Source organism: Sus scrofa, chromosome 1 (assembly GCF_054392235.1).
Source record: "Sus scrofa isolate SSC_HxYL_T2T_F1_AM1 chromosome 1, Sscrofa_HxYL_maternal_Yorkshire_Landrace_v2.0, whole genome shotgun sequence".
Taxonomy (NCBI): domain Eukaryota; kingdom Metazoa; phylum Chordata; class Mammalia; order Artiodactyla; family Suidae; genus Sus; species Sus scrofa.
Genome location: NC_139383.1, coordinates 164212065 through 164235767, shown reverse-complemented (window position 1 = coordinate 164235767; position 23703 = coordinate 164212065). Strand labels below are relative to the sequence as shown.

Here is a 23703-nt window from a genome sequence, read left to right as displayed (position 1 = left end):
GTGGATCAAGATGTGGTACATATACACAATGGAATATTACTCAGCCACTAAAAAGAACAAAATACCAGCATTTTCAGCAACATGGATGGACCCAGAAACTATCATGCTAAGTGAAGTCAGCTATACAATGAGACACCAACATCAAATGCTTTCACTGACATGTGGAATCTGAAAAAAGGACAGACAGAACTTCTTTGCAGAAGAGATGCTGACTCAGACATTGAAAAACTTATGGTCTCCGGAGGAGACAGTTTTGGGGTAGGGGGATGTCCTTGGGCTGTGGATGGAAATCCTGTGAAATCAGATTGTTATGATCATTATACAACTACAGATGTGATAAATTCATTTGAGTAAAAATGAAATAAAAATTTCTAGATAAAATAAAAACGACAACAACAAAGGAGTTCTGATGGTAAGATGGCAAGTTACACTCTGTGGCACACAAAAGGGGAAATCTTGTTCTGGAGCCAAGGTGCCTTCGCATTAAGGAGCCTCCCTCTGGACTCAAAGTCCCCAGAGAGTATGTCTGATCACCCAGAAGGAGGATGTGCTTGTCCCTTCCATGAACTAGGTAGGATCCTGGTAGGTGGGTCTGGGAACCTTGACGGGGAAGTATCCCCTGGAAAGATAGTAAAACTATAAACAGTGAAAGGGAGTTCCCACTGTGTTATGGCTCAGTGGAAACAAATCTGACTAGTATCCGTGAGGATATGGGTTAAGGATCCGGCGTTGCTGCGAGCTGTGGTGTTGGTCGCAGACGCGGCTCTGATCTGGCGTTGCAGCAGCTGTGGCATAGGCTGGCAGCTGTAGCTCCCATTCTACCCCTAGCCCAGGAACTTCCATATGCTGCAGGTGCGGTCTTAAAAAAAAAAAAAAAACTATCCAAGGTGAGGAATTTCCCCCAAAGAACACTGGCACCAGCAAAGCCCATAAACAATTCCCAAGAAAGAAAAATAGAACTTCATAGAAAGATGAAGTCTAACCTTTTTTTCCTTTGTGCTTGGTAGTTTCACTTGCTCTGAGGGTGGCCTACAGAGGCCTCCCCGCCCCGACCTTGCGATGGGAGTTCCTGGAGTGAAAGGGCTGCGCGGGCACCTCAGCCCTGGGACTGTGAGCAGAAGCCACCCACACACTTCAGTTCAAGATGGTGGAGGGGGGCGTGGGCAGAGTCACCACGCCCACGGCCTCCAGGAGCAGCTGTGAGAACTCCGCTGCCTTCCGTTCCCCCAAGACTATAACGCAGCTATGCCCCAGGCCTGGCCTGGAGGGCATTGTGCGCTAAAGCCTGGGCTCCCACCTCTCTAATCTGGTCAGAGAATAAAGCTTCCTTTAGCTCCTGAACCAGACTTGGTCTCCTGTAGGTGAAGCCACACCCGCCAGAAGGACCCTTGTTGGGGACAGACACAGAAGAGTCAGTAACAACACTAGGGCAAATAGGGGCAGGTTAGAGACATATCCCTTCTCACCGTGAGTTTCTCTTTGTTTTTCTTCCAATTTTTTTTCCTGATCGGGTAAATTGTTGTTATCTATGCAAAATTAATCTGAACACTTTTAATATTTCTTTTCTCTAGCACACTATAATATGTGAATAATTTCTTCTTTAATTTACCAAGAAATTATCTGTTCTTTATTGTTTCATTAAAAAAATCACTGGGTTGTAAGTTTATTTTTTCAATTTCATCCATGGTGGTTGGTTTGTTCCTTCATGCTATATTAAAAAAAAAAAATCAAAAACAAAAAAAAGGTTTTGGGGAGTTCCCGTCGTGGCGCAGTGGTTAACGAATCCGACTAGGAACCATAAGGTTGCGGGTTCGGTCCCTGCCCTTGCTCAGTGGGTTAACGATCCGGCGTTGCCGCGAGCTGTGGTGTAGGTTGCAGACGCGGCTCGGATCCCGCGTTGCTGTGGCTCTGGCGTAGGCTGGTGGCTACAGCTCCGATTCAACCCCTAGCCTGGGAACCTCCATGTGCCGCGGGAGCGGCCCAAGAAATAGCAACAACAACAACAACAACAAAAGACAAAAAAAAGACAAAAGACAAAAAAAAAAAAAAAAAGGTTTTGCATCATGGCTGTCTTTTTAATGTAATTTTAAAATTTACTTTATTTTAAAAAAATTTTTAAAAAATTTCTCCCACCCTCCACTCCTGGCAACCACCAATCTATTCTCTGTATCTATGAGTGTAGTGGGGGGGGGGGGTTGGATTTTTTTTGCAGTGCTTGCAGCATGTGGAAGTTCCAGGGCCAGGGATTGAACCTGTGCCACAGCAGTGACAATGCCCAATCCTTAACTTGCTGAGACACCAGGGAATTGTTTTTCTTTTTAAGATTTCAGATATAAGTGAAATACTGGGTTTGCCTTTATCTCTGACTTATTTCACTGAGCATAGTACCATGGAGGTTCATCTGTGTTCCTGCAAATTGTTGGATTTCATTCTTTTCGATGGATGAGTAATATTCATATATGTATCTCACAATTCTTTATTCATTCCTCTATTAATGGACACTTAGGTTGTTTCCATATCTTGGCTATTGTAAATAATGCTGCTCAAACATATGGGTGGCTATATCTCTTTGAGTTAGTGTTTTCATTTTCTTCAGATAAATACCCAGAAATAGAATTGCCAGATTTTATAGTGGTTCTATCTTTAATTTTCTGAGGAAAATCCATAGTGTTTTTCACAGTAGCTGTACCAATTTACATTCCCATACAAAGCACACATGTTCCCTTTTCTCCATGTTCTCACCAACACTTGCTATTTCTTGTCTTTTTGATGGTATCCATTCTAATAGGCATGACCTGATATCTCATTGTGGTCATGTCTGTCTTATTCAGAGCTATAGTCCTGGTGCCTGGGACAGTGTTTGGGGTAATATGTGCTGTATTTGTTGAATTGTGAATGAATAACTAGAAAGTTTTTTACATGTACCTTTAAGGATGTGTTTCCTTTCATTAAATTGTTCAGCATAACTTTCTATATAATACTATTTTCATTGAAAAATTATTACATGTCTAGGAGTTCCCGTCGTGGCTCAGTGGCTAACGAATCTGACTAGGAACCATGAGGTTGTGGGTTTGATCCCTGACTTTCCTTAGTGGGTTAAGGATCCAGCGTTGCCATGAGCTGTGGTGTAGGTTGCAGACGAGGCTCGAATCCCGCTTTGCTGTGGTTCAGGCAAAGGCCTGCGCCAACAGCTCAAATTAGACCCCAGCCTGGGAACCTCCATATGCTGCAGGTGTGGCCCTAGAAAAGGAAAAAAAAAAAAAAAAGACAAAAAAAAATTACTACACATCTTGTTCCTTCATTTCCAATTTTACTTATAATTTCTTTTCTTTGATGATTAGGTCAGTGTTTTCAGAACATAAACTCCTGAACTCATCCATTTTACTATTTAGTTATTTTTGTTGTTGTTGTTTACAAATACTTTTCTTATATTTGGTATAATAACCTCCTATTTTCTGTAATATTTAAAATGTATTTTAATTAAACAGATTCTTTATTTCTATTCTTGAGAAAGAAAATTACAACAATAGAAGTTGCAAGTCCCACTGTAGCACAGCAGGTTAAGGATCTGGTATTGTCACTGCTATGGTGCAGGTTTGATCCCTGGCCTGGACGTGGCCGAAAAGAAAAAAAAATAAAAATTGCAAGCTCATAATCCAGAGAGCTAAACTACATAGAAAATGTGTATTTTTAGTAGGTTCCTTAATATCTCTGTACCTGAGTTTTTTCATCAATAGAATGGTAATAATAACTTGCAGGGCATCTGTAGGCATTAAATGAGTTTATAGATTAGTATATGTTAAATGAGTAAGAGTTCCTGACTTACAAAGAAAACTCAATATGTTCAATTTATTATTTTTCATTTTTTAATGATGATATAATTCACAACCATGAATTTATAGCCATGGTTGTAAATTATATCCTTGTTTAAAAATAAGGCTAATAAGTCTTTGACTCTATGGCCCATAAAATTTCCATGTAGTTTTCTTTCGCTATATATTTTAAATAATCTATTGAACTTTAATTACTTCTTTGACCAAAATAGTCTTTGATTAGAGTAGTTGTCAAAAAAATTGTGGTTGGAATTTGTTTAGTATTTTACTATTAATATGTACTTTTGTTACTATTTATTGTAAAATGCTATTTATTTTTGTCTACTTTTTGCAGGTTCAATGAAATTTGATAGTTTCATATCATACTATGTTATCCATTTTCACCTTTTCAAAATGGAGACATTTAACATTACCTAGAATATAATCACATTTAATCACATTTGAATTATAAATGTCTCATGAGTATATTGTAGTTTATATATATAAATATGATAGTGAAAAATTCCAAATTTTCACTTTCAAAGCCATCATTGTTTGCATTGTGTTTTAAAAACAATTCCCTTTTCTGTGATTTCTTGCATTTTATTTTATCTTCTATCTTTGCTAAATAGACTCTTTTAACCTCCTGTCATTGTCTGAGAATTGATATGATGGGAATACCTAAAATTAATCTTAAGGAGAGCTAATATTCAGATAGCACTAGAGTGAACTCAAGAAAGCAGAAGATTTTGAATTTGTTCTTTCCTTAATTGTGTGCCATGGATCTGATATTTTGTCATAAAGGCAGACTAATTTCAAATGGCCAGGTAGTTCCACAGATGCTTTCCAGTTATTCTGTTTTCCTTGCTGTTGCCTAAATTAAATGACATGTTATGCACCTGGTATTTACCTGTGTTCCTGTAGAAATTTGTGCCAACTGACATTTACAGTTTGGGGATAGGAATAGACACTTTCCTAACTCTCATTTAGTTGTATGAATTGCTCTGGTAATGAGAAGGGATTGAAGAAGGAAGACTGATGAATCATTGGGGTTTGTGAAGCTTGGTGAGAAATTGCCTCTCTGAGTCACGACTGACCCAGAACCTTGTCTGGTCCCCGTGGTCTATAAAATCTCCTATGACTCACTCAACCAGAGAGACCATCATTCAGCCTTAGTATTTGTTGGGATATCCTCAGAGGAACCAAAAAATCCTCTCATTGTCTTTTTCCTATTCACTTTTTAAATGCTTCTTAAGAATAAACTTCTTATCACTGATTTAAGTTTCTTTTTTGATGGTTCTGACTTTTGCTCTTTCAAGGGAGAGTTTTAAGCTTCCATCTTTTTCTTACATTCTTTCTTTTACTTACCCAGCTCAATTTTTATACACAAGATCTTTTTATTTAGAATCAATGTACTCTATTTATTTAGATGGCTATTTATATCCCATACTGAATATGTTGATTTTTTTCCCCACCATGAACAAGAAAATTTCTATGATATTTATTCCAGTATGCTTTAGAGAGTTAAGTGTAGTCTTCAGTGAAGTAAATGTTCTTTTTCCTCTGTTTTCTAAATATTTTTCAAATTAGTTGTTACAGTTGAAGTTACAAATAATCAAATTTATTTATAAAGTGTACTAATGTGCTTTAGGTTATACTGCTTTCAATCACCTGTCTCTTGATCATCATACTAATTATTTGGAGCATTTTGTTTGTACTGGATACTTACTTTAATTTTACCAAAGAAACTTAAGACTATTGAAGATAAATGAGTCTCCAGACTTTCCCAGATCACAAAACTTAAAGGTTGCAGAAATAAGACCATAAATGATAGCATGTGACTTCAAATCCTATAGCCTTTATTTATTTCAGGTTGCCTTTCTTTTGGATCTATTGTTATTTTCAGCATAACATAGTTCTGCAATGAACTATGGCATTAAAAGTTTTACATATTATACTAATATTGGTAAATACTATATTGCAGTATCAATACACCTGAGAATATAATATTTGTGAATCAACTATCAAAATCATTTTGACTATAATTAGTAAGTTATACACCTTGCCTATATGTGTGTGTGTGTATAGATATATCTATATATCTATATATATGTGTGTGTGTATAGATATATCTGGGGGAGATAGAGAGGGAGGGAGGAAGAGATTTGAACTGGTCATTAGATTGAACTAAAAAAACTTTTAAAACATTTTTATCTGTTTTTCTGAGTTGAAATAATGAAGAGAGCTGTGATACATGTAAATGATATTGATTACCTATGATTCAAGATATAATGTTTCTAGAAATATGAAGAGGATAAATCCTTAAAACCCTTATACCAAAACAATTATTTAAGACAGAAGAAGACAACATATTCATTTTATATAAACCACACAATGGGCACTCTATCAGGGATGTCATATTACCTAAGTTGATAAGCATCTCTACATCATTGATAATCACTTTTGTTAATTGAGAAAAAACTGAGGCTCATGGAGGTTATATCTTGCCTTGCTCTGATGCTTTTGCTATTTCTTGAACAAATAAGTTTTCAGAGATGAATTGTGAGTGGCGAGGATTAATGATGTTTTTGAAAAACAGAGAAGCTGAACATCGCATGTAAGATTTAGCAGCAAAGTTTTTTAGGAAGTTATTAGAGACACAACAGGAGTGTTAAATCCAAGACAGATCTGCAAATACAGTATCTACCAGGTCGTAATGGGAAGTCAGCTCCAGGGGTTGTGGAACTCCAACGCAGGAGCCTCCCCACCTATTACTCCTATTCATGTTCTCTGTTCTAAGGGATTGTGTTGTTGAAATGAAATTTATATTTTAAGGCAAGACAAAAAAATTTTAAACATAAAATTTTCTCTGCCCATTTGGGCCCCCTCCCCAGTGGCAGAAATATCTGCTCAACCATAGAGATACTTACTTATGACCTTATAAATGTTACAAGCTATATTATTTATATTCTGCGTAGTTTACAAGACTATTGTTTCTTGCATTACCAACTGTGTGACTGAATCTCCCATAATAATAATGGTGATTAGGCAACTTGGAAGGATTGATAACTATATAGTTCTATAAAATCAATGACTGTAATAGTATAACTCTAGATATGGGAAGAAGAAACAAGAGAGAACCATTTCCTGGACCATAACAGAGTAGTAAGACAGGTGCTCCAGATCATCGAGTGGCCTATCAACGAAATCCTCCCTTGAACAGGGAATGAGCATTCCTGTGAAGAGGTGTTACGTGTGTGATGTAACAAGCCAAATACTTGTTTATCCTTGAAAAAAACCTGATACATTCTAAAGTTGAGGAATTAAGAAACAGTAGTAGAAGCCTAACACTTAATTTGGAGTAATCACTCAAATAACTAAACATAAGACTTTTAAAATATGGTTGACGCTAGGAAAAAGATCTAGGACTAAGCAAAGATACAGCTGGAAACTAGTTCTTGAATTTATAAAACCTTCTAGACTATTTTTAAAGCTATGTTTGTATATTAAAAATAAGCAAAAATGTTCAATTTACTTCTAAATAAACAGGTAATTAACTATAAAAAAATAGACCTACTGCTGGTAAACATAATCAAAAGAAAGGAACGCAAAATTTTAGAATCAAGAAAGGGACAAAAAACACAAATATAAAAAAAAATTTAACTGTACATATAACATAAAATATTAATTTAAAACATGAAGATATTTGTGATTTCATATTATATAAATCACTGAAATTGGCAGATGAAGATATAGTTTATTTGGAGAGACCATTAAACTCAGGAACAATTTGAAGAGATAAAATAATTAACTTCTCAAAATGTTTCTGGGCTTACAAAGAAGAATAAAACATCCTATATCCTATTTTTATTTAAAGACACACAGGATACACACACAAAAGTAGAAACTAATCACACTAATCATAGGTAAGCTACTACCCCATCAAATTGAGTAGTTTACTAAATAAATGATTAAATATGATCAAATATGCTATATTTGAGAAATTCAAATTTGGATCAACACTCATAAATATATTAAGATACTTAGTTTATCATACTTGAGATACAAATTATATTTTATGATCTTGATAGATGACGAAGACATTCGGTAAAATTTAATAAATATTTTTGATTAAGGAACACTTCATAAGAATTGAGAAGAACTATTTTTACCTCACTTGACTATCAACATCTTATTAATCCCTCCCCAAATTCAATTTTTTTTTTTTTTTTTTTGTCTTTTTAGGGCTGCACTTGTGGCATATGGAGGTTCCCAGGCTAGGAGTCCAATCAGAGCTACAGCTGCCAGCCTACTCCACAGCCACAGCAATGCAGGATCCAAGCCTCATCTGGGACCTACACCACAGCTCAGGGCAACGCTGGATCCTTAACCCACTGAGCAAGTCCAGGGATCAAACCGGCAATCTCATGGTTCCTAGTCAGATTTATTTCCTCTGGGCCATGACAGGAACTCCCAAATTCTCATTTATGTCAAAAATATTTTGTGACTACTTTAGCTTCTATCATTTAACATTATTTCAGAACTTACATCCATTGCAACAAAGTGAAAAAAATATTTTAGTAAAAATATTGAACAAGACATAAAATTATTTTTAGTTGAATAAGAAACGCAAGAGAATCAACTTAAATGAATTATAGATAATGAGATTTCAGTGAAGGTCTATAAGAAAATGTCTCATAATCTAATATAATCATTGGTTATAAAATTTAATAAAAGAAATAGTATTTATGACAGCCCAAAGAAAAGCACAAAAGAATAATTAACTTGGGAGTTCCCATCCTTGTTCAGTGTTTAAAGAATCTGACTAGCATCCATGAGGTCACAGGTTGGATCCCTGGCTTCGCTCTGTGGGTTAAGGACCGGGCGTTGCCGTAAGCTGTGGTGTAGGTCGCAGATGCGACTCAGATCCTGCATTGTTGTGGCCGTCACGTGGGCCAGCAGCTACAGCTCCGATTTGACCCCTCGCCTGGAAACCTCCATATGCCTTGGGTGCAGCCCTAAAAAAAAGCAACAACAACAGGAGTTCCCGTCATGGCACAGTGGTTAACGAATCCGACTAGGAACCATAAGGTTGCAAGTTCAATCCCTGGCCTTGCTCAGTGGGTTAAGGATCCAGCATTGCCATGAGCTGTGGTGTGGGTTGCAGATGTGGCTTGGATCCAGTTGTTGTGACTCTGGTGTAGGCTGGTGGCCACAGCTCGGATTACACCCCTAGCCTGGGAACCTCCATATGCCACGGGTGTGGCCCTAGAAAAGGCAAAAAAAAAAAAAAAAAAAAAAAAGCAACAACAACAAAAAAAGAATAATGAAATACATAAACATGATGCTTATGAAGAAAACTACAAAATTTTACCAAGGCACATAACTTGTGGTAGAGAAAGCAAAGTCCTGTTTCTAAATGGGGAAATGCAATATCTAAATTTTTACTTTCACTCAAATTTCACTGAAAAAATTCACAAAATTCCAAGCAAGTCCAGTGAGGAATTTGGTGACAAAATTTGTAGGAGACTAACACTTGAGTATCACAAATTTTGAAAAAGAAAAAAGAATACATTGGGGTGAGAAATGGACTTGCTCTGCCAGATTTAAGAAACATTTTAAGGACACAGTGAATAAAACATGGTTCTAAAATGATATAAAGACTATCCTGTCCTGCTAGGAGGTATTAAAAAAAATAGTAGGTACAAAATCAAAAGTGGATGTATATTCCTCTGTAGTATATATATAATATTTGGGCAATTCAAATTCAATAAGCATGATTAAACATTATAAGAAGTATAGTCCTGTCAGTGGTCTCTCCGATAAACCTAAATAAATAGATTAAATATTTGAATATAAAAATTTTTAATCATAAATGTTTTATAAAAGTAGAGGTGGATGTTGGCATCGTGGTAACTGTATGGGCCAGGGACATAATTTGAATATCCCAATCCTCTCACAAAAAGAAAGATGGCAACTGGGATAGAGTGGGTAAAAAAATATACACAGTCTCTTTAATGTAGCTAGGTAACAGGATGCACAACAGAATCTACAGTAAGAGAGGGCACACCCTGTCACCAACAGGAACGAGAGTCTCAACGCAAGAGTGGTTGTGTAAGAGAAACCAGAGGAAAAGGAGGATCTCTACTCTGAGAATAAAGAGACCCAAAAAGCTCCAAAATAGCACAACTTCACAGGTCCCCACTCAGAGTATAAGTCAGGAAAGACCAATCTGAGAACAACTGAAGAAACAACAGGTAAAGAACTGGAGGTTCAGATGTTCCAAAGTTTACTGGAGCATATGAGGATGTAAATAATAGTACAGAGGAATGAGTGGCCTGGCCTTAGTACTCTTAGAAAGGCAAAGTCACACTTAACTCTAACCCTAAAAGCAAAACAAACGAAAAACTATCAGGAATATGGAATTCTGTCATGGTTCAGGGGTTAACAAACCCACTAGCGTCCATGAGGAACCTAGGAATCCCACTAGGAACCATGAGGTTGCAGGTTCGATCCCTGGCCTCACTCAGTGGCTTAATGATCCAGCATTGCCATGAGCTGTGGGCAGACTTGGCTTGGATCCTGTGTTGCTGTGGCTTTGGCATAGGCTGGCAGTTATAGCTGCGATTGGATCCCTAACATGGGAACCTCCATATGCCAAGAATGTGGCCCCAAAAAGACAATAAAATAAAATAAAAATATAGTCTTTAAAACAAACAAACAAACAAACAAAAAACTATTATGAATAGAATAGACATGAACCGGGAGAGGAATTCTAACAGTATAGAAATAAGAAAATTCATTTTTTTTTTTTTTTTTTTTTTGCTTTTTCTTGAGCCGCTCCCGCAGCATATGAAGGTTCCCAGGCTAGGGGTCTAATCGGAGCTGTAGCCACCAGCCTATGCCAGAGCCACAAACGTGGGATCCGAGCTGCGTCTGCAACCTACACCACAGTTCATGGCAATGCCAGATCCTTAACCCACTGAGCAAGGGCAGGGACCGAACCCGCAACTAGAGAATCTCATACTGAGTGAAATGAGCCAGAAAGACAAAGACAAATACCATAGGATATCACTTATAACTGGAATCTAATATCCAGCACAAATGAACATCTCCTCAGAAAAGAAAATCATGGACTTGGAAAAGAGACTTGTGGCTGCCTGATGGGAGGGGGAGGGAGTGGGAGGGATCGGGAGCTTGGGCTTATCAGACACAACTTGGAATAGATTTACAAGGAGATCCTGCTGAATAGCATTGAGAACTATGTCTAGATACTCATGTTGCAACAGAAGAAAGGGTGGGGGAAAAACTGTAATTGCAATGTATACATGTAAGGATAACCTGACCCCCTTGCGGTACAGTGGGAAAATAAAAAAATTATTTAAAAAAAAAAAAAAGAAAAACGGGGCTAGGTAAAAAACAAACAAACAAACAAACAAAAAAATAAAATTGGAACATCTTGAAAAAAAAAATTCAAATGTTAGGAAGTGAGGATACCTGAGTAGTTGTGATATGGTGACTTAAGAAATATCTCTTTGGTCTTCTATCTGGTTCTAGTGCAGAGATTCTAAAACTCTTGGAATTTCCTCAGTGGTGAGAGAGGTCCCAGTTTCTTTTGTCATGTAAATGAAGTGAATTTGGAATGCCCTTAGGTCACCTAAGGATGCGGCTGGTTTCCAGGAGAACCAAGCCCAAGATGGGAGGTTTGGAATTTTCAGTCCCATCCCTTCAGTTCCAGGTTGGTGAACATGTGGAGGTTCTGGGAGAGTCTGTCCCCATGTCATGTCCAATGCATCTCTTCTGTCTGATTGTTCCTAAATTAAATCCTTTTATAATAAACTGGTCATCTAGTAAGTAAAATATTTCTCTGAGTTCTCTGAGCTGCCCTAGCAAATGAATCAAAACCCAATCCAAGAAGGGGGCTTGGAAACCTCTAATGTATATATAGCCAGTGAGTCAGAAATACAGATAACCACCCAGACTTGTGACTGAAGATGGGTGGAGGGACAGGGGGCAATCTTGTGGGAACCTGATTGGAATGTTGATGCTCTCTCCGGGTAGACAGTGTCAGAATTGAGTTGAATTATAGGACACCCAGTTGGTGTCCTGAGAATTGCTAGCTGGCATGAGGACTCCCTCTGCCCATCCTGCTTCACACTGGAACTAGAAATTAGCAGAATCTATTTAGCAGGTAAATCACAGAATGCCTCAAGGCGGATGTGTTGAGAAGCTCCATCTTGTGACTGCCTTATGGTACAAGGAAAGAAAAAGGTTGAGGTGCACTAACTTAGCCTCTCCCCTGATAAACAAAACTAATCCTAAAAATAACGGAAAATCCATTTCATTAAAATTAGCCTGAGAAAAAGACAACTGGGTATTTTTATCTTTCTAGTACTTTGAGTTTATACATGGATAGGATAATGCTTTTAGATGGTACCTATGAGGAAAGGGTATGTTCACTTTGCCTATGAAAGAGAGAGGAGAGATCCCAGAGAGGACTAGAGGAGACATCCACATTCTGTTGATAACCTCATCTCGGAGGTGACATCCCTCACTTCTGCTTCACCATACGTCTTAGAAGTTGTTCACGAATCCAGCCCACACTCAAGAAACCGGGATTGTAAAGAGGTAGGCATCTTTGTAACCCATTTTTGAAGCTGCCTACTACAATCTGCCCTATTGGTCCCCCTGATTCATGTCCCTCACATACAAAATATACTTACCCCCTCTCTCAAGGCCCCTCATAACCTCATCCTATTAGCATCAGAGCTCAAAGTAGCAAATCTTGTATAAAACAGGTCCTGGTATCAGTGTGGGACCTCAAGTATAGTAATTTAAGCATAGGTTTTCAAACCTTGGTCTTGTTCTCAAACTGTAGATTTTTGAATCTAAAAAGATAAGCAAAAAATAATAATAATAATAATAAAAAGCAATCCACCTCCCAAAATTCCAACATGTAATGATTGGAACTATTTGTCAAAAATCATTAATTTTCTGAAATCTTAAAAAAAATCCATATTTTACAGTCATACCCTTGGCCTTCTCTTTAGACCAAAATTTCCTAACAATACCCAAGATTAGATCTTTGCTCAGAAGACATTTCTTAATTTTGGCACTGTTGTGGTTTGGAAAGGCTGAGAATTTTCAAAAACATTAGTTCTTGGCGCCCTTTGTTTAATGCTTCTTCCCTCAGTGTAACACTTTCTGCTCTCATGTTACTAAATGGCAAGAAGAAAGAGGCTGCCTCACAGCTCTTTGCCTGGAAATCTTATCTTGATGAGAGTTTATTAGGTACATTTTTCTAGTTTCCATAGAGCTACAAGAAACTGCATTGCTAAGCTTCCTTCTACCACATAACTGGAATGCTCCTTTCTCTGGTTTCCAGTATTTTCCTAACTTTATTGTAAGATCTCACCCACAGTGTCCTCAATCTTCAATATTTTGCAAACTGTATGTGCAAGTTCCTTTAGGCTTTCACCAATACCCTTCTCATGACCACTAATATTATAGTTTTTGCTTAAGGCATCACCCTGCTTCCACATACCAAAATATATTTTAGTTATCCATTTATGCACAAGAGGTAACAGGTGCAAACAATAAGCATTTTTTATTGTCTAGCTTCTGTTATTTAGAAACAACAGGTAGCAACTTAGGTGGGTGGTTCTGACCCTAGGTCTCTCTCAAAGTGTTAGCCTGGGTGGAGTCTGTAAAGGCTTCATTGGGGAGAATCATGTCTGAAAGTTGAAAAGCCTCATTCACAGCTATTGGAAAGCTTCAGAAGAACTACCTTCCAGCTTATTTACATTGACCTTTCCAGGGGTTGCTTTATATCATGGCAGAGCAAACAATCCAACAAAGCTCACCCGAGAGAAGCCACAGTCTTTTATAACTTAATCCAGGAAGGACACTCCATTATGTCTGCCATTCTATTCACCAGAAGTTAGTAAAAAATCCAACCCAGACTCAAAAGGAATTGCATGGGACAGCATGCCAAGAGGTGGAGATCTTTGGGTCCCACTTTTGAGGCTGTGTAGTAGAGTGATACAGGTGTGAATAGTATGCAGGAATTAAGTCAAATTAGAAAAATCACAAAGTTGCAACCCATAAAAAAAATCATGTATCTAAACAGTGATCATCAGAGGCTGCAAAAACCATTAGGTGGAAGGTTGGTGGAGAATTTTCTAATGTGTGGATCAGGCTTAAAAACAATGGATCCCTCTAATTAATGAGACAGACATTTTTGGTAAGTAAAATAGACATAGGAGAGCATATGTGTCTTTTCTTATATAGTCAAAAAGCAACAATGGAAAGATAAACCAAACTTGAAAAATGGTTTCCTAAAAGGAAAACAAAAGGAAGGGACAGAAATCAGAGCCATACCTCTCAATGCTCCCTGTTAGATAGTTTTGACTTTGGAAACTTGTAAATATTTCACACAATGGGACCTCAAAAGAAAAGAAGCAATCCTTAAATATGGAATCTGTCAACATTATTTTGAATTGCAAATATTTGTAAAAAGTGATAACTTTTCACTTTAAAAAAGTACTTCCGAAAGAAAAGTATTTCATTTCTGGTCAAAAGAAAAGCTTAGAATCAGTAGCAAAAATAATGCCCTAGTAACCAGGTTACGAGAAATGAATTTCATTTCCCATTAAAACAAAAAAGGCTCCTAGAAGAAATAATGGACTCCAGGTCTGCAACTAGAAATGAAGAAGATGAGCCTCGGATATCTTGTGATTGATCACAGCAAAGCTATTAAGGTCCATAGGTACCAGATAAAAACACAAAAATGTCCGTTGAAGCAGCTCCTTTTGGTCAAGGATAGAGCAATTCAAACACTCAAAAGAGTAATGACAAAAGGACTGAAATACATCACATTTACAAAACTCCATCTCTGATGATATTCTAAAAGGAGCAGGGTTTCCTTTTGTGTTTGCTAAAATCCATTCACTATTTCTGAAAAATGGGTGACAAAGGTTAAGAATTGAGAATATTCCCTACCTTTCTTTTACAGGATCTATTTCAGCAAAATTCTGTGATTTGCAAAGGAAAATTTTGTTTAGTAAGAAAGTAGCTTATAAATGCAGGAATTAAGTCAAATTAGAAAAATCACAAAGTTGCAATCCATAAAAAAAAATCATGTATCTAAACAGTGATCATCAGAGGCTGCAAAAACCATTAGGTGGAAGGTTGGTGGAGAATTTTCTAATGTGTGGATCAGGCTTAAAAACAATGGATCCCTCTAATTAATGAGACAGACATTGTGTTTATTTTGTTTGATGGGATTAGTAGGATATACACAGCACCTGGTGAATTATTCTTGAAAAAAAGAGAAGTACTCACATGTCTAAGTCACCTTACTGGTTTGAGGCTTAGGTAACTAAAATAAATAATGTTATGAAGATACAATCAAACAAATCTAGATCTAGGAAAATTTATATGCCAAATTTAGATTATGTAAGCTAGTGTTTTCGAGCAGTGAACAGTATAAAAAGAAAGAGGGGTTATTTTGTTATACACACACACAAACACAAATTGCTATACCAGCAATCTATGAATCAAAAGTAAATACAGGATAATATTTATCCATCATATTAAGAGTTACAAAGGTGTACATTAGCATATGAACAAAGGCATAATCATTCCATAATCTTTAAAAGCTAGAATTACCAACTTTACCTTATCCTTGGGTGTCCCCTCAGATTGTTGGTGAGACAAAATTAACCCCTGACTTCGAACAGTTTACAATAATTTGTGGAAACGAATTATTACATAAACGGTGGTGGCGGTTAGTGGTCAGGGAATTATTGTGGACACAAAACCTATATCGAAATGGTGGCTGTGAAACTGAACATCTCTTAGCCTCAGTTTCATCATCTGTTAAATGGGGTTGCAAAGAGGACTGAATGAAATAATGTATTTAAAGTACCTTCAAATCTGAAACAGTCATCACATAAAGAAAGAAACAATAGCTATGTAGTATATGAAATAGGAACAAATGAGTGGACTAGACAACATGTTGCATGGGGTTTGGAGAAATGGAATCACACCCAATTATTAGGGATTTTTTTTTTTTTTTGCAAGTTTTCTGGAAAGATCAGAGTTTGAACTCATTCCAGAGTGTCAGCCTAAGGGATCTTGCCATATGATTGGACGTATCTGTCCCAGCATCTGGCCCTCTGCAAGGCTGATCCTCCAAGTAAATGTTTGCTGCATAAATGAATGGATAGGAATGGTGTGCTGTTAAGACAAGCTAGTCTTTCCATTGGGTTATATGGGCTCTAGAAGGAGAATCTTGCTAATAATGGGACAAATATCACTCTTGGGGTGCCCATTTGGTAGGGTAAGGGACATCTTTATCCTTCAGGTTTTCATATTTTTCTCCCCTCAATCAGATAGTTTCCTTTCTCTATTAATATTATTGTGTTCCTAGTAGGGCTAGTCAATATTTACTGAAAACAAGGAAAAAATACTTTTTACTAAAATAAGCAGAAATAAACAGGAGCCTTCGAAATTTTATTAAATGGCGACTCTTTATAAATAAAAGTTACTCAGAAAATGTTCAGTTTTTATGCATTTTTTTCTTAATGAGAAACATCATTACTTACTAGGTATTAAATATCCTTCCCTATAGCAAAAATCCATACATTGTCTTCAGCCAACATTTAATACTCCCTTTCTCCCCTTGAATCTTATCAAAAGGATATAATGTTTAGATTAAATTTTCTTTACAATAGAGATTAGTTTACATTTAAATGTCACACGTTCCTGCATGAAGGGGACAAAGTTCTTCATTGTTTTGTTTTTAAGAGTTGAACATTTCAATAAACCGTTTGGATCCACTGGTAACAGCTATGGTCTCCATTTCCTCTAGAAGCTGAAAAGCCACGAGGCACTTTTAGTCATAGTTAACTAAAACGCGCGCATAAATCACTCCACTTCGCTGCTCGAGGCGTTTTAGGGAGAAGACGTCGGCGTCGGGTGCCTCGCCTGATTGCTCCAGTGTCTCCAACAGCCGAGGGATTAGACACATGCGCAAGATTGGTCTCTTTGTGTGCACCAGGAAGGTTTTTGCGTCGATTTACACTTCTTAACGGGGCAAAGACCTGGAACACGAGCGTGTGCTTAGGAATAAAAATGCACTGTAAACATGGCCATTGAAATAAACAATTGTCTCGCTCCCGCTGGCCTCCTTTCCTGGGAGCATCCCCGCCGCCCTTTTCCCGTGTCCAGCTTGGGAGTGGAGACTAAGAGCCCGGGAATGAGGAGCCCTGTCCTCAGGAATCCCGCACCCGGGAGAGCGCTGCGGGCATAGGAAGTCGGGTGGGAGCGGGACACTGGGCGCGGGTGGCGGGAGGAGCTCCCCGCCCGCGTCGCGAGTGATGGAGCGCGTCTTGCGAGCATCTTCAAGCCCAGCCACCCCGCGGGCCAGGGGGAGGGAGCCAGACCGGCGGATCGGCCCGCCCCCCCAGCCCGCCCCTCCCCCCGCGCCGGGAAGCCGCGATGGTGAGCTCCGGCCAGCTGTGCGCCGCCGAGTGAGGCGCCAGCCCGTGGGTGCTGCCGGGGCGGCGGCGCGGAGGGGGCGCCCGCAGCTGGCGGCGGCGCGGGCCGTGCTCGGCTCGCGGCTGGGGGCGAAGGTGAGGACCCAAACGCGGAGGGCAGGGGCTGCTCGCGGCGGCGCCGGGCCGCGTTCCCCGACCGCGGTCGCCCTGCCACCCAGCCTTCGTCCCCGGCGGTGGGAGCTCCGGGGCACCAGGCGGCGGCGCGGCTATTGGCGGCGGCCGGCTGGATGCGAGACCTGCGCGGACCCCGCGGCAGACGGCGGCTCTCGATTCGGGGAAGCCGAACGTGCTGGCCATGGCCTCCAACTTTAACGACATAGTCAAGCAGGGCTACGTGAAAATCCGCAGCAGGAAGCTGGGGGTGAGTCGCCTGCTCGGCTTTCTCCTTCCCCTGCGCCCGCCTGGCGCGGCTGGCGGTTGGTGGGGGGGGCGGGTAGCGGTGGGGAGAGGTGACCCACGCCGGGACAGGGCAGAGAGGGAATCAGCTCTCCTGCGGACAGCAGGCTTATTGCTCGGCGGGGCTAGGGGCCCGTACCTGGCTCCGGGGGCTCTGCAGTCGACGCTGAGGGCTCCAAAGCTCCTGGGTCCCGGTCCTTATTTACGCGGCTCGGGTTTGGACCCAGACTGAGAAGTCTTGCAGGCGAAAGAGGTTGTCATTTCCGAGATGAATGCGCCCCGGAGCCGGGGTTATAGTCAGAGCAATCCACAATGCTCTGTACTCAGAAGTGTGAGCCTTTCAGGTACAATTGCTCTGTGTGCAGGAGGTGGACAGACGCGCGCACGCGTGTGTGTGTGTGTGTGTGTGTGTGGTGTGTGTTTAGAATCACCTTTTTTTGGGTCCCCGCTTCCCCAGCCCATTTCGAAATTCCCTTTTGATGACCTGCCAGCGCCCCATGTCCCTGCCGGCCAGTGTCAGGGAGTTCAATGCTCCCTGAGCAGTTGCCCACTGGCAGGCTCCCTGGCCGTGTGCGCGCGCGGACAGGTGGACCTGAGCCCGTGTGCACGCAGGTGTGTGCACCAAGCGTTCGCCACAACAAAGTTTATGGACACCTTGTAGTCTTTTGAAAGATGCTCAGCTTGGCTTGGGAGAGAAACAGTGTAGACCCCTGAGGATTTAAAACTTCGCTAGTGACTGGATAAGGAGATAAAAGGGACACGTTGCCGGTGGTAATGGATTTAGGATGTGGATTGGAGAGAGAAAGGTCAGACATTTAGGCGGAGAGCTGCCCACGCTTAGGCAGACACTGGCGGGGGGTGGGGGTGGGGGCGGGGGTCGGGGATGGCAATCGAAGCGCCCGGCAGGAGGTCCCAAAGGAGCGCGGTGGGAAGTGGGCACCCGAGACCGTTCTAGGTAGGCGGTTCAGAGCGCATGAGAAACTCGATCTGGGGAAGAAAGTGCCCGTTTTCTGGATTCCCTAGTAGTCTCTCCACCCTACTCTTCTCCAAGTTCCAGTTCTACGAAGCTCCGGGTTTTTGGGGCAAAGCGGCCTTGAACCGGAACCTTCCCTGCGTTCCCTCCTGAATGGATGAACACTCCAACTTGAAGAAGGAAAGAGAAGGAGGGAGAACTTCGTTAATTTTCTCATTAAAAAAAGAAAGAAAGAAAAATAAATACTGAATATATCTTTAGAAAGCTAAGGTAGGGCAATCCCTAAAAAAAGAAGGCTCACCACGCACCCAGACGCAGCTTTGTCGAGAGTTGGTGACCGCAGGGGTTGAGGAACAAGGCGGACTTGCCTTTTTGGGCTGCCTCTGCTGGGTTTCATGTTCGGGTTGCAGACTGAACCCCAAGGACACACGGGACCCATTCTTGAACTTCAGCAGCTCTATGTAAGTGGGGAGTACAAACCTGGGTGATGGCAAAGCTCCCCACCCCCACCCGGCGCCTCTTTGCGCTGTTCCTGCGCGCACCACCGGGCGACGGGGAGAGGGCAGGCACTGCGCAGACCCTCAGCCAGGTTTCAAGGGCTGCTCTTGGCTAGAAGAACGAGCCTCATCTTTTGCCAGGGAGAGAAGGATGAACCCTCGTGAAAAGCGGCACTTGTCCAGGAGGCTGATGGCTTCTCGCAGCCGGGACGCAGTGCTCAAATCTGTCACCCTCACAGCTATCGGCCAAGACCGGAGGTGCGGAGCTAGAGCTTGTGGGGAGAACCATTTCAGGAACTTGACCTTTGAAGCTCTTTGCTCTCCCACAGGGTGCTTGCTCATCGTTCTCGCTCTTCTGTCTTCTTGAAATCTCAATTGCGTCTGACATCTCAGACACTATAAGCTAATGGATGATTTAAGTCCCCTGGGGAGATGTGTATCAGCTTCCACAGAGTCACCATGTATGTGAAAATCTAGCTAAGGACTATAACACTGAGAACACCCCCGACACAACTCTACACACTTAGCCTTGGAGGCTATAGGATTCCTCCCACATTAGAGCTTTCCAGGATTTCATACAATTAAAACTGAATTTGCAGGCTAATTACAAGATAGGATCCAAGTAAAGAGCATTGAATGCTTCTTGGGTAACTGGCATTTACAGCCTTTGAAATGTCGTTTTATAACATCAGACACCATTCCCCCCCCCCAAAGACGTGTGCAAATGTGTATTTCATTTCCAAAGCATCTCTTCCCATACTTGCAGCGTTATAGCTGTGTAAAGAACAGCCTTCACAGAAAACAATAAAAGCATGTTTGCGTACAGATTACTTGTTTTTGTCTTCCATTTCTACTTGAAAAATGCGAACTTCAAAATTAGGTATTGAAACACCTTTGCTTTGTTTTAATATTAAATCAAAATAATACATTAATCTTGACTATTTTGGAGAATGTTATTTATTTAAAAAAACTTGAGGGACTTTTCTATTCAGAATACTCTAGTATTCAGAAGGGTGAATTCAAATGACAAAACTTCACACACATAATTCTGTGAGGCTTGATAAGTTAAATTGGTCCCGTAAGGTAGTAAAACACTAAGCAGACATTGCGTGCCTTAAAAACAAAAAACAAATACATACGCCAAATCATAGATATAGGAATTATCTAAACATTAATATTTTGTTGTCATGGTTAATGATACATAGTCCTAATTTTATGTACCTCAGGACTATGAACTTTTCTACATAATATTTTTAACTAAGAGGGTACATAATGGTTCTTTTATGGATTATGTTCAAAGTTAAATTTCAAAATAAAAATAATTCTAGTAGCTATGCACAAATATTTGCTTTATTTTAGGTAGAGTTCATGCTTTCAAAAACCATGTTTTATACTATTCTAAGGGGGGAAAATACCTGGGTATGAGGCCAGTTGTATTAGAGATGAAAGTGATGACATAAAAATGTATTTTGAAATAAAATGTTTAATGTTCCGTTTACTCCTCACAAGTGTGTGCTCATTATTATGTTCAATGAGAGCAGAAGACAATTATTGCCCTCCGGGCAGTGGAGCAGCCCTCCCAGGTGCTTCCAGGTCAAAGTGTCTGAAAGGGCCCCTATCATGGTGTCTATTAATCGCCTTAGCCAAATGGTTGGGTGAAGTAGTAAATGTTAAACTTTTTTTTTTTTTTTTTTTGGTACCTTTGCAATTTGTCTTGACTCAATCTGTTTTTCTTCCATTTAGAAAAATAATTTTGAGAAAAAAATAGAATCATTTTCCTGATTTTCTGAAGGTACTAAATTATTAAAATATACTGACAAGACTTTAAATTCTGTATTAATTTTTGTTATAATACGTTACCTTTTCTATGGATATATTTGTTTCCCTTGTGCAGGATTTAAAAGCCCTTACAATATCTGTTGCATGATTAATATTATAATTCACAAGATATGATGGTGACTGGTTTTTTTTTTAAAGAATGCTTAAAAATACTCATAAAAATAAAACTGGGCACATGCATGTTGTTCAGTATTGTTTATGTCTTAGCCTTGGCTATCTATTTTGTTCTGATCTTTAATGGGTTAAACTTAATTAGCAAGGCACATGTTGCATATATTGCAAAATATCCAAACTGTTCTTGGTTTGCTGATAAACTAAGAACACGATTACTGAAACTATTAATAACATTATACATGGCTTATTGACTCTATATATAACAAAGGTAAATGCAGCATTATGGAGCTGCATCATCACCATCACTGGTATCAGTATACAAATTCCAGACTGCAAATAGTCTGTAATAATTCTGCAATTTGGCTACTTCAAGACTCAGCTCTCACATTGTTGTTTTCAAGGAATTCTGTTCAAATACATCAGTGTGAATATTCACAGGCACATTGTACAGAGACAAATAGTATTTTAAATAGCTTTTTTTCAAGTTCTTACTCAAAGTCAGGTGAGAGGTTGGCTGGTATGTGTGGGTATTGAAGGAACATCACAATAGGGTGGTATTACCCATTCCACAATGCTCAAATAATTATGGAACATCTACAAATAATTTATGGAACACACTGGTGTGTGTGTGTGTGTGTGTGTATGAATATGAGTCATGCCATATTAACTCAGGGTTGTTTTTTTGTTTTGTTTTGTTTTGTTTTTTGGTCTTTTTAGGGCTGTCCCCATGGCATATGGAGGTTCCCAGGCTAGGGGTCGAATCATAGCTATAGCCGCTGACCTACACCACAACCACAGCAACGAGGGATTCGAGCTGCATCTGCGACCTATACCACCACTCATGGCAATGCCCGATCCTTAATCTACTGAGCAAGGCCAATTTCCTCATAGATACCAGTCAGCTTTTTTCCTGCTGAGACGGGAACACCAAATTCTAATTAGTTGAGCTACTTTTAAATCATATTTGTATTCATGGTGACTATTGTGTATATGTTTACTATAATGTGTGCATGCCACTTATTTCCGTATTTATGTATATGTCTACAAAAATCACTTGTACTTGGAACATTAGAAAATGGTTGTATATCCATTCTATCCAATCTCTATTAATTTATTTGCAACCATCTGTTTGTGTATATGATATTTTAGGTATTCTAAGAAACTATTACCTGCATTAGTGGGATTTTTTTTCCTTCTTAAAACATCCCTATGTACACATATGGACATGCCTAAAGTTCTTTGACTTTTCAAAGTTTAAAGCCAAAAGCAAAGAAAATAAAAGTAAGCCTAACTGTAAAAACCAGACTCAGACATTTGCTGGAGTTTGATGTTAAATGACTATCCCCATGCCATACCTGGGGGAAGCCATTGAATCAGGAATGAGATACAAGAGTTCGAATCTCAGTTTTTGTCTTGACAGGTTTACACATGACCACTGGCAAGGTGAACTTTAAAGGATGGCATTCCCTTAGAAAACAAAGATTATACTCATTACTCAGTGAAATCTCTCAAATGACCAAAATAAATTGTGCATAGGTTAATCAAATAGAGGCCAACTATCTTTGCAAGTTTTACATTTCCAATTTCCTTAAATGTGTTTCAGAAGTGCTTGATAATTATGGATGAGTATAAAATAATATGTAGGAACTATTTTAATCTGAAGTCTATATATTTGAAATAGTTGTCATTGTTTCTAGGTGTTTTTTTAATTCTAATATGTTCTATTCGGATCATAGTAAGCTACGTAAATACTATTGAGTAATTCTGTTAGCATTTCTGTCTCTGGTCTCTTTCTGTTTATATGTTTCATTTTAGATACTGTAGAACTTAAAAAGCAGGCAATACAAATAAAATAAAAATTGCCTATATTCTCACTGTCTACAGAACATCTCTGGATTTTGTAAATTTTGAAGTGCTAGTTTAAAAGAAAAAAATAATTTCTATCAACTGAGACAAACTAATTAAAGCAGCGTACACTGTAATTTCTTTACCCTCAGCGTATTGCATTTGCCTCACTTTACTCACAGTATTTTCTTTTTTTCTTCAAGCTATGTGTAACTTTGTCCAGAGAGCCCAAGAATTCTAAGTAGAGAATATTTTCACTAACTTTCTGCATAAATCTCCATTAGTTTTATTTTAAGATACAGAGCAGAATTATCCTCTGAGTAATCCATTTCTATACTATAATACCACTTCTCAATGAGACTATTGCACCTGTCAATTGGATGGAATAAGGAATGATATTTTGTTATTATCAGAGAACAGCAATTCATTTAATAATGAAAACTTAGAGTTCCCATTGTGACCTAATGGATAGAAATTCGACTAGTATCCTTGAGGATGGGGGTTCAATCCCTGGCCTTGTTCAGTGGGTTAGGGATCCGGAGTTGCCATGGCTGTGGTGTAGGCCAGCAGCTGAGGTCCTAAAAAGCAGAAAGAAAGAGAGAAAGAGAGAAAGAGAGAGAGAGAGAGAGAGAGAGAAAGAGAAAGGAAGGAAGAAAGAAAGAAAG

General features: G+C 39.4%; 1 protein-coding gene and 2 long non-coding RNA genes across 5 annotated transcripts in view; 2 read left to right on the top strand and 1 right to left on the bottom strand.

The window, feature by feature from the left end:
• Positions 1-13396: 13396 nt before the first annotated feature.
• LOC146406831 (uncharacterized) lies at positions 13397-19210 on the bottom strand. The gene is made up of 3 exons (XR_014841070.1): positions 19045-19210; positions 17910-18913; positions 13397-16918 (listed from the first exon to the last, which is right to left on the bottom strand). It is a non-coding gene; the product is annotated as an uncharacterized LOC146406831 (long non-coding RNA).
• The window catches only part of DOK6 (docking protein 6), a 402580-nt gene continuing 396159 nt past the window's right edge, over positions 17283-23703 (top strand). For all 3 annotated transcript variants that reach the window (XM_021099328.2, XM_021099323.2, XM_021099324.2), the window contains exon 1: positions 17283-17735. In XM_021099328.2, the coding sequence (XP_020954987.1) occupies positions 17670-17735 (66 nt within the window). In that variant the 5' untranslated portion in view covers positions 17283-17669. The remainder of the gene's footprint in view (positions 17736-23703) is intronic.
• Positions 18930-23676, top strand: LOC146406830 (uncharacterized). Its single transcript, XR_014841087.1, has 2 exons — positions 18930-21695; positions 22096-23676. It is a non-coding gene; the product is annotated as an uncharacterized LOC146406830 (long non-coding RNA).